At 43.5% G+C, this 16750-nt stretch overlaps 2 protein-coding genes across 7 annotated transcripts in view; one reads left to right on the forward strand and one right to left on the reverse strand.

The window, feature by feature from the left end:
* Window positions 1-16270, forward strand: LOC308056138 (uncharacterized protein KIAA1958-like). The gene is given in 7 exon segments (XM_080371058.1): window positions 1-1013; window positions 1017-1059; window positions 1062-1220; window positions 1223-1275; window positions 1279-1534; window positions 1537-1587; window positions 1590-16270. Coding segments are annotated over 7 exon segments (819 nt in total). The 5' UTR covers window positions 1-851; the 3' UTR covers window positions 1685-16270.
* INIP (INTS3 and NABP interacting protein) overlaps window positions 15830-16750 on the reverse strand; it is a 15079-nt gene continuing 14158 nt past the window's right edge. For 5 of the 6 annotated variants that reach the window (XM_080371063.1, XM_080371067.1, XM_080371065.1 and 2 more), the window contains one exon: window positions 15830-16691. In XM_080371063.1, coding sequence (XP_080227189.1) covers window positions 16596-16691 — 96 coding nt within the window. In that variant the 3' untranslated portion in view covers window positions 15830-16595. The remainder of the gene's footprint in view (window positions 16692-16750) is intronic. The other variant, XM_080371064.1, reaches the window with a different exon arrangement.

Raw genomic sequence — 16750 nt, forward strand, 5'->3', positions numbered from 1 at the left:
TTCACACCCTCTTGCCTTTATGGCTCAGCCAGTAGCTTAGAAACTACGACAGCGTGATACTAATTTCCACCTGTATTACACTTGTACACGACCTTGGCCTTAGGATGCCACTTCACAAGGTTTTCTGCTGTTACCATAAGGACATACTGCTTGCCTGATTTCTGCGCCCAGAGCTAGTCAATGCGATTCAGAGCGTTTCAGGACTTTTCTCCAAAAATGAACTCCCAGAAAAATCAGTGTACACACCAAAAATAAAGACTGTGGCTCAGGGTCGAAGTACAGAAAGCCCCACTCACATTTTAATAAATAAGCTTCTCTGTTAGGTTGATCTAAGATGTTGGCAGGCTAAAGCAGCCTGACTGGAAGCCTGACTACAACACTGACATCTCATGGCCAAAAGAAGCAGCTGGTGCTGCTTCTCTTCCTCCTCCTCACCCGCCTCCTCCTCCTCCTCCTTCTCTTTCTCTTTCTGCTCCTTCTTCACATGAAAAGTTTCCGTATGTACCACTTTACTGCAAAAGTATAGAGTATTACACCCAAATGGTAGGTCACATGTTTGCACGCAGTCAGACCTGAGTGTGATTGAAACCTTCATTCACTTCAAAAAAGCCAGGAATTTGGCTCCTTTCTTCTGACTCAGGATTTCTACAGCTGATACAAAAGTGGTGCCAGCCAGTGTGATGCATCTGGTCTGAGCATCCTTACACCATGGGGTTTCATTGCATCTCTTTTGCTTAGATAAACTTAGATAAACTCTTCCCAAGAGTCTAAGACTGCCTGGAAACAAAATTCTGAGGAAGTGTGGAAGCTGCTCCAGGTTTCTTCAGACAAAGCATGGAGAAGCCCTGAACATGTCCTCCCAACCTCCTTCCTATAAGTACCCTGACACATCTTTCCCCTTCCTCTTGTTCCAGATCCCAGCAGTGAAGCTCAGTGGACTCCTGGAGGACTTTTACATCACTGTGAACAAAACAGATGGGTCTGACTTTCTAGCCATGTCACTCCGTGCTATCTGACAAGGCCTACACCAGATCCTCAAGAACACTGGTGCTGGCTTCTCCACACCAGCAGCACCTTCAGCTCTTCCACCAGAAAACTCAGGGAGAAGCTTACAGCCCTGAGCAAGGCTGGGATGTCTGATGCCCACTCTTGCGATGTTGTCTACTTCTCCATTTCTGACAAGGAGGAGATGTGGAGGATGGGATGCCTGGGAGATGAAAGCTGCTAGTCCTGCTGTCCATGGTGGTGAAATACAACAGCCAGTATCTAAACGTGTGAACCTTACAGGAGCATGTGGACTTCATGTTTGGTGACACTGAATTGCTCAAAGACTCCCAGAAGAGGCCTTTTGCCAGAATGGACAGCGTGAGGCAAGAAAACAGGGTGAATGTGAACAGACTGTGTTATGGCCAGACCTACCACGAGCACTTAAAAGGGCACCAGCTCCACCCGTACTGCCTCCTTTACAAGTACGTGTATGTACACCAGCCCCTGACGCAGATGGAGGCCAAGCCTCCCTTCTACCCGACAGCAGTGGCATGCAGCATGTCTGGTACAAGGAGCAGAGGATGGGGCTCTGCTCCCTCAGGCAAAGAAAGTGAAGCTGGGGCACTGTGAAAATTTTACATTTGTCTCCTTCACTCAGGCTTCCAAGAAGTTTGTCCCTCTTAGCTCCCACCACTAATTCTGTCCTCTGTCCTCACCAGCCAGCATCTCAAGAAAGTGCTTCGCCCAGTAGCTTTAGTGTCATGTCAAGATGGTGAACTGCTTCCAGACAAGAGCAAAAAGGGGAAAGGCAGGACATGAAATTCTTCCTGAGGTAGACTGCACATGGCGCAGTCCTGTTCCGGGTATAAATGCAGGCTTGTTCTGAATAGCAGGAAGGTAGTGCTCTTCACCACTGCCAGGTATTCTCAGCAAAGTGGTGGTGGAGAACTTCTTCCTCATCAGAGACAGCAAGGTATATATTGTGGATTTTCCTCCTTAGCCAGCACAGCTAGGAGAATGGAGACTGAGTTTTGGAGACCAAGAACTCTTGAAGGAGAAGTGCTTATGCTTTCTTTCAGAGCTACTCTACAAAAGTTACTTTTTTGTGAATGACATTTTTTGATGGTTCACAGTTTTCTTGACTTGTTTGGTGTATTGTAAATATAGATATTTTCCAGTCCTTGGTCATTTACACTGGATCTGTAGGTACTGCTAGAAACTACTATTTGCTTTACCAAATAACAAATTAATTACAGCATCCCCAAAGGACAGCATTTTCAGACAGTCATTATTAAATGGTGGGCACTTAAAGATCAGCAATTTGGAGCTGTCCAGGTTTTGAGACATCTTAAAGGGGGCCTATATCAGAAGTCAAATGTTCAGCATCTTTTGAAAATGAAAGCACTCTATATTGTCTCTTGATGTCCCAGATCTGGCATCCAAATGATGTAACTTCCAAAAATCGATGGTCACTTGTAAAAATAATTGCCTTCTATAGATACAGCTTGGTCTTCTTGCTATTGAGAGGAAAACTTAATTTCCTCTGGAGCTGTGGCAAGCCTATAAGTAACAAAAAAGAAAGCCTGGAAGACCTAGAACAGAGTTGGGGACGTGCAGTTTGATGATGTGCCATCTGCTTCTGTTCTGATGGAAGGATACAGCTGTTTTTTTCCCACTGGGTTGCAGGGCTGTGTGAGGGCTGATGAAGTTTCCTGAGCCCACTCTGCAGTCATTGATTTTCTAGCACTGTATAACACCTTGAAATCACAGCTTCAGTCTAATAGGTACATGATTGCAGACAAAATAGTGACGTTTAGTTGTACTTTTTTGAAAGACAGCTTCTCTCTCCCTCAAATTGCTTGATTTATCTTTGTTTAAAATATTAGTTTGATTTGTGGGGTCTCTATGTTGTAAAATATAGTATTGCTTTTTGCCTTTTATATGGTTTTGTACAGCACTTTTAATTTTAAGAAAGTAATTTGCTGGATATTGAAACACAGAGTAGCATCAACTTTAGCAGGGAAAATATCTGCTAGGAAAAGCTGCTATCTACAACGCTCACAGGCTGTGGATAATATTTCCCACTGTTAGGGCGGTTTTTCTTAAGCGTCTGATACTGGGAAGCCATGGTAGCCTTTACTGGAGGAGGCAGAGGATGTTCAGGATTTCGAGACAAGCTCATGTGATGGAAACAGGAGCTTCTGCCTCAGCAGGGTTTCAGGTGTGCACTGCAGTCATTGCTCACAAAGGAAAAATGTGATTTGTCATGATTTTCTTTTGTTCCATGGATGATGGTGAAGGGCATTCCCTATTAAAAAAACCCCACCATTCTGAGTCCTGCAGAGCAAATCACCAGTTAAAACTTAGGAAAAGGCTGGGGAGAATATTTCTGCGGGCAAGGGTTGAGGAAGACGCTAACAGACTGGCAGGAACACCATGACATTTGAATGGTGCTGCTGGTATTATGTGTTGCCTATTTTAAATGTGTGCAGAGGGGGCAGCTCATGCCTGCTTTTCGAAGCAGTGGCGTTTTCTGGGTGGGACTTGCTTGTGCTCTATGCTGTAAAGAATGCTTCTGTTCTAAACATTTACAGATACTTTAAAACAAAGCTGTGATGCCTGGGATAGTAGGTCTGAGGGGCTGGATCGCTATTCACCTGAGCAGAGGGTTCATTTGCTGTTCATTCCAACACAGCAGAGTGTGTGGGACAGTCTCCCCACAGGGACAATCTGTGTGTCTGGCATCATTTTGACACATACCCAAGCTGAGCTTGGAGGAGCATGCCACTCCTTCCTTTAAACTTACAAACAGGCATGTAGCACATGAACAGCTACTGACCAGCTCCAAGTCATATCTAAGCACATTAAAAGAAAATAGGGGACCAACAAGAGATGACAAACCTGTGTGCTGAAGCTGCCATCCACTTCAGGAACAAACTCTTGCTTGTCAGAAGCAAGGATCTACTAGAAAGAAGGAGTCCAAGATGCAACTCAAATCTTCACTCTCCAGACCTAAGTCCTTCTGACAGTGGCACTGAAACTTGTGCAAGGAGCCCTCCTGCACCACGTCTAAGAGCCAGATGTTTTTGCCCCCTGGAGTTTCCCACCAGCCCTGGCCCCAAGGAAGAGTCACCCTCTGCAGCTCAGCAACTGCCTGGCGCTGGAAGCACTCACAGGGCTCCTGAGCACCTTAGCAAGGGCCGGCCCTGTGCTGAGGCTGCAGAACCCCTCCAGGGAGCAGTTCTGCTCCTGCAAGTACATTCCCTTGCCCTGAGGCTACCACGGGCTGGGGCTCCTTTGCACTCTTTTACCCTTTGAGTAAAGCTATCAAGTCCTTCATTTCCCACCTCTGCCACACAGGGACACTGCTGTCTGGTTATCCCTGGTGGGAGTCTCTCTGGGTAGAGTGTTTGATCTGCCTCCCATCCTGGCCTTGTGACTGGTATCTTCCTTACTGAGGCAGTGTCATTTTTACGGCCTGATAGGACGCTGGTTTTGATTGACTTTGGCCCTACCTCCTCCTTCATATCTGTGCAAGCCATGGTGACAGCGCATCTCTCCCCAACAGTGCCAGCATTCTTATTTTCAGATGAAACATACACTACTACCCTGACATCTAGTAACATAAAGTCCATGTCAAAGCATTGTAGCCTTTCTCACCCACCACTTGACTGTTTTCTGTTTGACACCAGCCTGTTACAGAGGTTGCTGGGATCTAATGGTGACCTCTGTAAAGACAGTTGTTACTGCAGACTGCAGCAATACCAAATGGTGGCCAGTCTGAGGCATGAATGTGTTCACTGTATCACACCATATGAAAACTTACTTGGCTACTAGGTGTCATTTCTTTAGTTATTTATGTCTAGAGATACAGCAGTTGTGAGGAAAGCCAAAGGACAATCATGTATTTTTTTACATGCTTCTGGAGGAGATTCACTTTTCCCATACCAATAGCATTGGCCTTTGCACTTGATATTGTTTGTACTTTTGACGTTAACTTGCTTTAATAAAATCCTGAAATGTCCCTTGCCTACCTTAGACTTCTGTAAAAATCCTATTGCACATATTATATAGTTTCACCACTGCTTTCTTGTGCCCTTTGCAATTCTCTGCAACACATGAAGAATGGCCACCTTGCAGCCTTTAAGCTAAATTACAGCAAGAAGTAAAGACTTCCTTTTTGTAGTGCTGGTCCTACGGGACTGTTCGAATAGCTGGAGTCAATTTCTGAGAGGTCTCCCATTCGATGTATGCTCTAGAAGGCAGTGTCTTCACCTACAGCCTGTTTCAGCCCTGACGAGGGCTTTAGCTGCTGGGCTTTTTTCTGAGCCTTTCTGAGCACTGGAACAATGTGGTATTTCATGATCACTCACTGACTGGGACACTCGCAGATCTGAATGTGCTCCATCCAGCTCCCAAAGCTGTATGCAAGAAGCCTGTGGTCCATATGGTGAGCTTTGACATCACAGACATGGTCCCCAAAGCCATAGCAGCAGAGGCCTGGTCTTAACCACCTCCTGTGATATGTGTGCCTTGTGGTACCTGCAGGGGAACAGAGGGTTCAGCACCTTGGCACTCTGGCAGGACTGGGACTTACGTATGCTTGTTGACTGCTAAAGATCAAGCCAAAACCACAGAGCTAGGGCCGCAGGTGATAATGCAGTGAACAAATGCGAATGCACTACTCCTTCCCTCCCCCGCTCTAGACTGCGACAACTAGTGACAGCAAAGAATATCCCACACTATACACAGTGCTGGTGCTCCATGGCAAAGCCTGAGCAACAGAGAGATGACCTGTACAGGTATAAGTTTGTAAAGGTCTCAGAGGAAGCCCATTTAGATCATACAGGTACAGGCTAAGGAGCAAGGAAGGCCCTGCACTTTGGAGAGAAAAATGTAAAATTTTGCCTTAAGCCATTTTGAATTTCAGCTGCACTGTATGCACACGGCTTCATGCCAGGTGCCGGCACTCAGAAGTGGGGCTTTTGGGCCTGGTTTTGGCATGATTCAGAGCTGTCGGCAGGTCTGAAGGAACTACGATACATCATGACAGAACTCTTTCTTTCCCTGGGATAGGTCCCAATGCTTTGAATAGAAACATGCCCTGCAACTCACACTGGGGATTTAATTCCCCGGTGCTGCATGAAGCAGCAGTGTGAGATTGTACCTCCAGGAGACAGGGCACACAGTGCTGTTCCTGCTTGTAACTGCTGTTCAGCTTCGGGGTTTTCCAACAGAACGTTGAAGACCAGAAGGGTAGCAGGGATAAATGCTGTAAGAAGGTAAAATGCCTCCTGCCTTGACACCTAGGCTTCCAATGACTTGACTGTGTCTTAAGGAATGGTCGAGGACCACTCTTGGGCAGGTGAGGGTAAAGAAGCCGGTATGGTCAAGTCAGGTACGAAGTATCCAAAACTAACATTACTCAGAGCCAAAACCACTTCAGAACAGTTTCTTGGGATTTGAAAATGCCATCTTTGGAGGCTTTTGCACTCTTGCTCTTCTAGAGTTGTGTCCCCTACAGAAACACTCTCAGCCCTCTTCCAGTGAAATTCCTCTTTCTACCTTTTTATGTAAGTTGGTTTTAAGTGTAGATGATTGATCTTCAGAAAGGGTTATTAAAAAAGTAATTGGGGAACATAATAAATAAATAAGAACCAATACAAGCTCTTTGAGGGGGGTTACCCTGCTGTTCTAATGTGGTCCAGGGCAGTTTGTGATGGCAGAACAGTGGGGAGAGAAGCTTAAAGGTGTGCAATAAACAACAGTTATGTCTGTTAAGTGAATACATCACTACTGCAGTGATGTAAAAGTAAACATTGATACAGCATCATATGTGTTCTGCTTTACAATTAATCTAGAAAGCATGACTGAATGCTCATCCTGCCACAGACATCAGAAAAACCTATCAAATGTAAAAACATGCACGTTTCTATAATGCAAGAGCGGGGGATGGGGTGGGGACATGGACATGCAGTGATGAGGATACTCTGTGTGTAGTTCTTTTTGAGGTACCTTATCACTGAGATCTGCTAGGCCCAAAGAATGGGTACAATCCTATCAGCCACTGGGCATCCTCAGCGCTTACAGAAGAGAAGACAGTTGATGGGCCACTGGTATATGGAGGTTTGGGTTCCCACCTATACTCTGCCAACACATAACTAGATGACAATGCACCTCCCCTTTCTGTGTTTATGTTTCTGTTCAGCAAGGAAAACAGCAGCTCCTGTTTGATGATGTTCTTCCATGAATCTGGGGACAGAACTATGTCAAAAGATGTGCTTTGCACTTGAAACAAACACTCTCATTGCAAGGAGTACTGTACTGCGAGATCAGATGTTCCCACCTTTTCCCTGCCCCATCAGCACAAAGCAGAGCACCGTGGCGTAATTGTTGACTGTCATCTGACTACTAATGAGACTGAAATCTTTCAACTGACCTACCTGCAGCTGGAACCCCTGAGTCACCAAAGGATGATTCCTCCCTCATCTAAATTTTGAATTCTTTTCACTTCCAAACCCAGACACTGAACACAAAAGAACTGAAGTCACAATTCCTACCTGTTATGTGAAATACCAACATTATGAAATGGAGGAAAGCTAAAATTTGCTGGTAAACAATGCTTTACATGTCAGACTGGTAAGAACCCCAGCAGTGATTCAGTGTTTTGCTTTGTTCCTCGTGAAAATGGTCTCTGTTTTGAAAAGCTGTCATATTTATGGGGGACTGCAAGGTGCATTTTATAACTCTTGGTAAATATTATTTATGGGGATATTTCTGAAATCAATTTGGCTGTCAGACAGAAGCCTGTATAATTTACACTATACTGTATGTGGTAGGAAATCCCATAGGTATATTTCCTTCTGCCACTTGAAACCAACATTGTAGGAAATAGCTTACAGGAAAGAAAAACAGGTAAGAGTCAGGGAGAGGGAAGGAAGCCAGCCATTGGCTTTTATTGCTGTAAGTTTCAAAAGTAAGAAAGAGATCTATAATGACATATCTACACAGAATCACAATGCATACTGAACACTCCTTGTAGAACTGGGAGATAGTGGATTGTCATCTGATGGAGGTTTGGGTCCTGTGAGTGAGGGAAAAGCCCTGTGTCGGTTCCATTCTGGGTGTTAACTACAGAGAGGAGATGCAGCCTCCTCATCTCACTTCAGTTTGGCATTATGCTTGTCCTGACCACGCATAAAAATACTCACTAGCACAGGACAGGCATTTTCCTGACCCACCTTTCCTAACCTCCCCCTTTGGAACACATTCTGTTTAGATAGACAATGAATATTCACTGGCTTGGAGCAAAACTGGCTTTGTTGTCTTGTCAGTCAGGCTCTCATCTGGCCACTGGAAAACCCTGGGTCAGGTCTTTGTTCCAGTGATTATTTCACCATTTATCCAAAGGGAAGGAGCTCCATCAGAGTCTGAAGGCACACTGCCTCTGTAAGCATGAATCTGGGTACTCTCCTGTGGTATGGAGGTCAGGTTCAGACTCCAGGCTTGGACAGAGTGGCACATGGACTGTTCCTGGGTGGTCAACTTCTACTTCTGGGGTTTCTTGTTGCCTTCTCAAATGGTCTGAGAAGGACCATCACGGAGTAACAATATTTTGAAGTCCCAAGAGTTTCCCTGGAAAGGGAGTACTCCTCACTTGGCTCTAATCACTATTTCGGCTTTAAAGTGACATTTGCCCTTCCTGGCAGAGCTGGAATTTGAGGCTGTCTCTGGGGAACAAACAGCGACTGAAACCTCTTCAGGACTAGAAGGATGGAGGTGCTCCCACATGCACAATGCAAACCTACGTTGGAAAACAGTATTGGCACCTCACCTTGCAAGCCCCCAAGACCAACCTTCATCCAATCACCACTCACCTGCTTTGCTCCCTTTTTCTGACCCTTACAATCCAGTGGCAAAAGTAAAGTTTCTGTAAGCGCTGTGGCAATTGCCTTCCATGGGGTCAGAGCCTGGAGATGAGGCAAACTACCCACACAAAGGCTGCACATGTTCTCTGTGGGTAAGGGTGGGGAAGGCTGACATCCCGTTGCCTTAACCTGTCCCTCAGAGAGCTCTGGATTGAGATGGCTTTATCAGGTGGTGTTGGTGCTGCTTACCTAATCTAAAGTTCACCACAATCAGACAACATCCCTCACCCATGTCATCAGGCTTGGGCTCAAGCTGGAATCGGCCAGCACTTTTTGACTTGGCTTGCCAAGCTCTAGGCAATCAAATTGCACTCTCCAATAGCAACAGAATTGTCTAAGTGCTGCAAAAGACAATTCCTCATCTGAATCTGAGTACGTCCTCATCTGAATAGGATGATGCTGAGCTACCCAAATGTCATGAATCTTTCTGCAACTGAATGCACTCCTAGGTTTCCCAAAAGTAATTTTCCGATTCCAGTCTTGCTTTCACCTGTCAAGAAATATAATTGCATCATGTTTAGTACTACAATACGGCTTCATTAAAGCACATTTGCTATGGTATAACAAGGTAGCTGAGGGGTATCACAGGGAAGGGAGGCTGATGAGAAGGAAGAAGTGGAGTTGGAAGAGCAACACAGCATAACTGAGAGATGAATGTGTGGCAGAGGAAGAAATGGTAGCACTGACAGATGTTACCCTAGAAAGTCTTAAGAAAATGCTGATTAAGACTTACAAAGGACTAAAAGGGTATAATACACAGGTCAGCTACAATCACAGACCACATTTGCATGGAAAGGCTGAAAAGTAATCATCGCAGAACACGAACCGCCATGTTTCCTATCTGCTTTAGGGCTCAGTTGCTGTATGGAGAGGTCTTCAGCCATGTGCTGAGGCATCAGTTTGCTGATTAAGACCTTAGGAATATCACTGAGCTGGGGTTTTGGATAAGTAATAATTTATCAGATTTGAGACCTCTTACTCTTAGATGGCTAAATATCACCTGTTAGCCTTAACATATGTGAAAAGACTGCATCATCAGAAAGCTCCGCTGAGTGCTGCTGGCATCATGCTCTCTTCTGACACATTGCAGCATTACTGCTAGAAGCCCCATGTGGGGGTCAGGACACCATACTAGGGGTTCTCTCTGAAACGGTGTCTCTGGTTTTATTATTGGAATAAGATACAAAGTAGCATGGGGGATATTAATATAAATGGGAATAATTTTTTTTGCAATTGCCCTAGGAATGCTCAACTGAAAGGAAGACCAGGAACAGAGGTTGAACCAGCAGTATTTGCCACTATAAATGACTTTCTGCACTTAGCATACGGTCTTGTCAGGACTCCACTGTGCCAGGTGATGAACAAACTTTATCAGCAAAAGACGGTCTACCCAAAACAACACTATAATCTGGCCTGTTTGCTGACAACAGCAAACTGACTAGTTCAGGATATTAAATGCTAGTGTTCCACAAACATTCTCTGCATGTGTGTTTGAGTCTGGCACATATATCCAAGCTCAGCTCAGAGTGCAACTTAGCCTTTGAAAACCTCAGAGTCCAGGGAAGCAGGCTATATTCAGAATGGAGTAGCTTCAAGCCTAGTGAGCACAATACACCTTCATTTAAATGGGATGGAAACCACATGGTTCTTAGAGGGGCCACCAGGGTGGCTGGCACTCCAGCATGCACATCAGCCAGTTGTACACAGGTCAATGCATGGCCATTCTGCTTTCCTTGGACTAACAAGATATTTGCTAGGGCAGAGTTTGAAAACGTATGACTTGGTGTGGCTCTTCTTGACAGGCTGTAATGATCCATGGCTGCAAACATGCAGCCCCCCTGGCCCTGGCTGTCAGCCAGCTGTGCACAGCTCTTGCTGGCAGAGAAACATGGAGATGCAGCTTTGGCTTGGGCCCACATCTGGCCATTCACACTTCTACAACTGGCCCTCCACTGACAGATGGAGAAGGTCTACAGTCATCCAGGCAAACAGATGCTCTAATGTACTTCTACAAAGGGCATGAAACAATGGCTAAACCCCAGCATAACAGGCAAGTTTATCTGGTCACTGTTGTGAGCAGGGAAGTACACTGCCCTTGCTTCCAAACACTGAGTATAATACTGCTGTCTTTTTTATCACCACCCTCCCCATCTAAAATTTCAAACATAAAAGGCTCAAATTCTGCCCCTTTTTGTTGCCTTCACCATCTGAAAAAAAAAAACCCAACAAAACAAAACCAAGCACTAGCTATCCATGAAAGCAAAGACAAAGCAGAAACCAAAGATCTCAGCATCTTCTAGGAGGGGGAGATGAGCCAGCGGACGGTGTGGCATGCAGTGGTAAATCTTCAGGTGATGCTTCTAATCAAGAGGCTGACTAATCACAAGCTCACTAATCAGCAGCTAATCCTGACAACTCCACAGGCTTTCTGTCTATCCGCCAGCATCGCAACCCCTTTGCGTTTCTCTCCATCTGCAAAACTAAACGTAACAGTAACTTAGTTTGGCTCATGAAGATTCAGGTAGTGCACCAAAAGAGCCTCTTAAGATGTAAAGAAGTCTGTAAATCTACATATATTTTTTTTAACAATGAGACATCTTTCCTTACTGAAACTCATACTCTATCAATCAGTAATACACATATGCCCATCAATGTACAGTGCAACACGTGCATAGTGAAGGCAGTGTACAAGCTTGTTATTTGCACTTGTAAATGAATCAGAACGATTATTGGGACAAAAATAAGGTAGATTTTTAACCAGTTCCAGACACAGACACAATCTACAAAACCTGCATGCCAGAAGTAGAGTCCACTGATACTGAAGTATCCAGATTACAGGCCTTAATGAGAGGAGGTTGACACCTGCGCCACCAGGTTTCATAATTCAATGCCTGAATGAACCTGGCAGAGTGTAGTAAGTAAGGAGAAGAGCAGTTTCCTCACCAGTGGTTAAGTATCGTTTTCCATCATGTCCAAACGCACTAATCCAGTTTTCTCCACGTAGTGCATTTAACCTGTTTTCTTCCTCTATCAAAAACCTGTATTCAGGGAAGGTTTGTTAAATATTACATATTACATAAAAATAGTTTTTCCAGTGAGGTAGTCACTTGATTCCTTCTATCAAGAGCAAGAAACAGGAAACAAGGAGAAGGTGGTGTCCTTGTTGTAAAAAGCTTTGGGCAAGCTCTGTTCCCAACAAATGTAGAAACTCAACCAAGGCAAGTATTTAACCCAACAGCATGTGAAAATCCACTTTGCCAACTAGTCTTCAGAGTTACTGTTCACTACAGAAAGGTCCATAGTGTATTTTAGCCTGAGAAGGATTCCCTTGAGCCTCCAAAAGTGCTTCAGAACACACCAGTTACCAGACTTTCCAGACATAAGAGCATTACTAGCAGATGCTACAGAATTTTCTGTATGTTAGCAAAACATAAACCAGGCACATAAAGCTCTGGATGGGAACCCTCTTCCAGTTTCATGCTGGCAATCCTTCCCTCTCTCTCTACCTCCTCTTTCACAGGCATCTGTGCACACAGACCACCCAGCAGAGACCTGCCTCCTCCTAGCTTTTCCCTTAGGATTCATGTATCCTTTTGTTTTTTACCACCTGTTCTCTAGGACATGGGAACAGGTTTGTTTTCAGCAGAAGTCCATAGCACAGTGCACTGATCCTGTCCTTCAAGAAAACTTGCTGTTTGAGCTGGTTTGACAGGAGGAATCATCAGTGTCGTAATTTTGACCAACAGGAATCATCCAGCTGCTTTCTCAAGCATTCTCCTGATTTTGAATATATGTTTATGCAGACACAAGGTGAAAGAACATCACCTGCATATGACAGCTATTTGTAGCAATGCTTCTTCCTGGTGAATACACCAAACCCTGTTTGAACTATTGTCATGCTTAAGAGATGTATTGAGAGAAGTCACTGACTGCTCACATGTCTGTGACTGCATGACATGCTATTCTAGGCTTATCACCCTCCTTAAGCCCTTGTGCTCTGTCCTTGAACGATTGTAAATGCAGTAGATCAAGCCACAAAAAGTTGTGCACTCTAAGACATAGTCGTCTGCATTTCCTTCCACCAATTCAAGCTCATGTTCCTTGTTGCCTGGTTGATAATCAATACCTTCCTCTTTTTTTCTAAAGAGGATGGGAAAAACCTGGTCTCTTCATGCATTTCTACAAGGTTAGGGTCAGAGCACTGACCTCTCTGCTGTGCAGCAAGACAATGAATGACCTCCAGTCCTTAAGTGACACAGGTCTAATAAAAGACTACAGCTATCCCAAGTGTCTACTTCAGACTGGACTCCTCAGCATGAACAGTGGTACCTAGCTGTGTTTACAGGACATGCAAATCACAGCTGGCTTGGCCTGTGAAGACTGCACACGAAGGCAGAAGTAGCATTTAGCTATTTAAACTGATTGAACATATCAAGGCAACTAGGAAATACCTGACAAGTAAATCAAGGGGTGTAATTTATTTCCAACAATGAGTTTCATGGTGTATTCTGTGTTCTGACATGAAGTACAAATACAATGTCAGGTACTATTGATTATTTTCATACCAGCGCTTCGAAGAGATCAGCAGAGTGGAAATACTCAGAAAAATAGAGACTAAACCCCTGCAGTGGTAGGAAACCATGAGTGGTTCTACAGGTCAGGCTTCCTGGTTTAAAACAGCATTTTACAGGCCTGCAATGGTGGGGAGGTGGTGAGTGGCTTTGGGAAATAAGGGTGTGGAGAGAAAACTTGTCTAGGGGAAGAAAGAAACTACAGTGCTAAGAAAGAATCTGTGGTTCACTTCCTTCAGTGCCTCAGTTCAAGGTATTTGACTTTCCTACCTCATCTACTCTTGACAGGTTATGACTGCCATCACTTTGAAAGTCTGAGCCCACCTCCCATCTATGGGACTTGTTTCATCTAAGACCTATCCAGTACTGTGACCTGCTCTCCCTCTACCACCCAGCTCTGATATGGACTTCACACCAACCAACCGCGTTGAGTAGAAAGGCCAATTACTACTGTAGCAAATTCAATAACTCTTGAGTGATTATGTGTGTTAAGACACTTTTAGGTACACAGGTCAGCACTACATTAACAAACTCTCTGCTTTTATGTGATCAAGTTAATGGTTACTGCCAGAAGCAAGATATCCCAGACACTTTCTGGTTCGGGTATACTCTTAACTAATAATGATTTGAATTTGAACATGCAATTTCAATAGGAGAAAATATTTTGCTGAAATTACTGTATGGTGATAGATTAATGGTTTTAATACTGATTAACAGTGGAATAGAAAAAGTAAGGGTGGCAAGGCAAAGTGAAGCATCTGACACTAACTGCTAGAGCCTGTGGTTTCTAAGGTAGAAGTTTCCATATACAACATTTGTATCTTTGATGGTTTATTATATCTATATGTATCACCAAGTCCCTGATGATTATACAGAATAATCTGAGGCACTACACCTTAAAAATACTAGAACTGGTTCAGTTTTTACCCTTCTTTTGAGTACCTCCATCTTTGAGCCCAGGCCCCAGCTTTCCAAAAGCAGATCTTCCAATACCCGAGATGAAAACACAGCCAGCAAGTTCAACTCATTCAGTGGAGCAACGATAGCTTTCCAAAGGAGAAGGATCTTTACTCTTTCATTGCCTGGATTGTATGCAGTCTGTGCAGCAACACTGAGAGATTGTACAGTTCTATTTGTTAGAACAGAGGGTCTACTTCTACAGAAAGCAGACATTCTTTTGCCATTTTTCTCAAGGGAAAAAAAAAAAAAAGCTCGCTTAATGTTAAAACGCTCAGTGTACTTTATAAAATTGAACTGAAATCTACAATTCAAAATTCCCACTAGATCTGCGTTATCTTCTTTGCTTTTGTATGTTTCCAAGCTTAGACTGATTCATAGCTGCCTCTTCTACACACAGAGATTTGGTGATCTTTTTCATCAAAGCATCTAAGATACTCAGCTCATGCTGCAGAATAATGAGTAGTCAGGACAGCTTCGTGGTAAAGTTACTCTTGGGAATAAAAAGCTACAGAGTCAACCACTGAAAAAAGCAATGACAGTACTCCTTTCTCCACTGCCCACAAAAACCATCATCGTTCCCATGACTCACCACATCAGAACCCTCAAAAAAGCACATGATACAAACAGCTTATATTACAATTTGCATCTTTAAGCTCTATCGAGCCGCCTCCACAAGATTCTTCTTCTCGAAACTGTTTCACTATGCTACAGCTTCTGCAAAGGTCTGTACTGAGCTGAGGTATGTAAAAGCAGTAGCATTTTATTTATACATGCACTGATCTCTTGGCCTTCCCGCTGTATTCATGAAGGATGAAATTGTTAACAGTGCTTACAGTTCAGTAGTGTTATGGAGTTCAGATAATCCCCTGCAGATGGAAACAGGATGCTCAAAGTGTCACTAAGCAGACTACAACCCTGAAACTTCATGGGACAGCTAAGTTTCTGCAAAGGATGGAGATGCTTCAATTGCCCCCAATTTAATAGATGCTTTCTGACTTCTGATTCTCATTTAACTTCTCTTGTTCTTTTTGTTTTCTAAAAACTTGCCTCCATGGGTAAAGCAATCAATGTACAAGAACAATTGTATGTTTCAAGGTGTGGAGATATGTGAAAGTCTATGTAAGGACTATTTTTCACTCTTAAGTTACTTTGTTCTGGTAGTATGATCACAACTCCAAAATAATTTACCTTAAATTTTCTTTCAGCATGGAGCTGGAATTGGTTACCAGAGATAAAACCAGCAAGAAAAAAGGCAAAACCAAAATGAAACACACCAAGTACTGAAAAAGGCGTAACTAGAAAAATATGACCTTTTACATGAATTGTCTGTGCAGACAATGTTACCAAAATCTCGGAATGAAGAACTTATCGACACCAATGTGATGTAGATAAGCAGACACTTCTTTATTGACAGCCGGGTGCGTGACAGTCCTCTCACGATCAATGCACACCAAGCTTCAAAACCATACACCATATACAGAGCTTATTCATACATATTCATTAAGTATTCATGCATAAACATAATATTTCCTGAAAATCACCAACATACTCGCTTTTTCCCCACTTCATTTTTTTATTTCATGAAACAGATTAAGAGCAGGCACACTATATCTAACGACTTTAGATGAGATGATACTACAACAGCAGACAGGACACTAGCAGTGTTCCTGCATACAGGGGAAAAATGAAACAAAAAACCCAAAACCACACCCAAAGAACTGACTGTTGCATTCGATAAATTCATGTCTGTTTTGATGGACAAAAGTAACTTTTGTATTTCATTAAACTCAAATGCAGTACCTGTACACAATAAAAAAACACAAACGCTGACAGAGTGTGCATCTCTTGATGACTCTGGTTTGGACATTCATTTAAAGGAAGCACAGAAATAGGGAAGAGCAAGCAACTATGCACTTCACACAGCAAGGAAGTCTTACATCTGACTTTGACCTGACAGAGGAACCAAAGCATAAGATAAAAATTGCTGTTCAACAACATTGCTTTTTCAACATTAGAGTTCATGCTCCTGAAAGGCAACTGCAAAAATCCAGAAAAAAACCAGGTTTTAAGGTAAGTAAAGACATTAAAAGGTCAGGCAGGTTTCTGCTATGGATAAATCAAACCTTGTAGTTCTGAGAAAGAACATTCCTCATTCTGCCTCAAGTCGAGGTAAGACAGGAAGAATAAGATTTCCAAATGCAGAGTCTTGAGTTATGAAGTATCCTGACGAATGTGCATGTGCGTGCTGGAAAGAGAAAAACATTTGTTAAAACATAACTCCCTGAAGCACTGATATAATTCAAG

This window comes from Falco punctatus, assembly GCF_963210335.1.
Source record: "Falco punctatus genome assembly, chromosome: Z".
NCBI lineage: Eukaryota > Metazoa > Chordata > Aves > Falconiformes > Falconidae > Falco > Falco punctatus.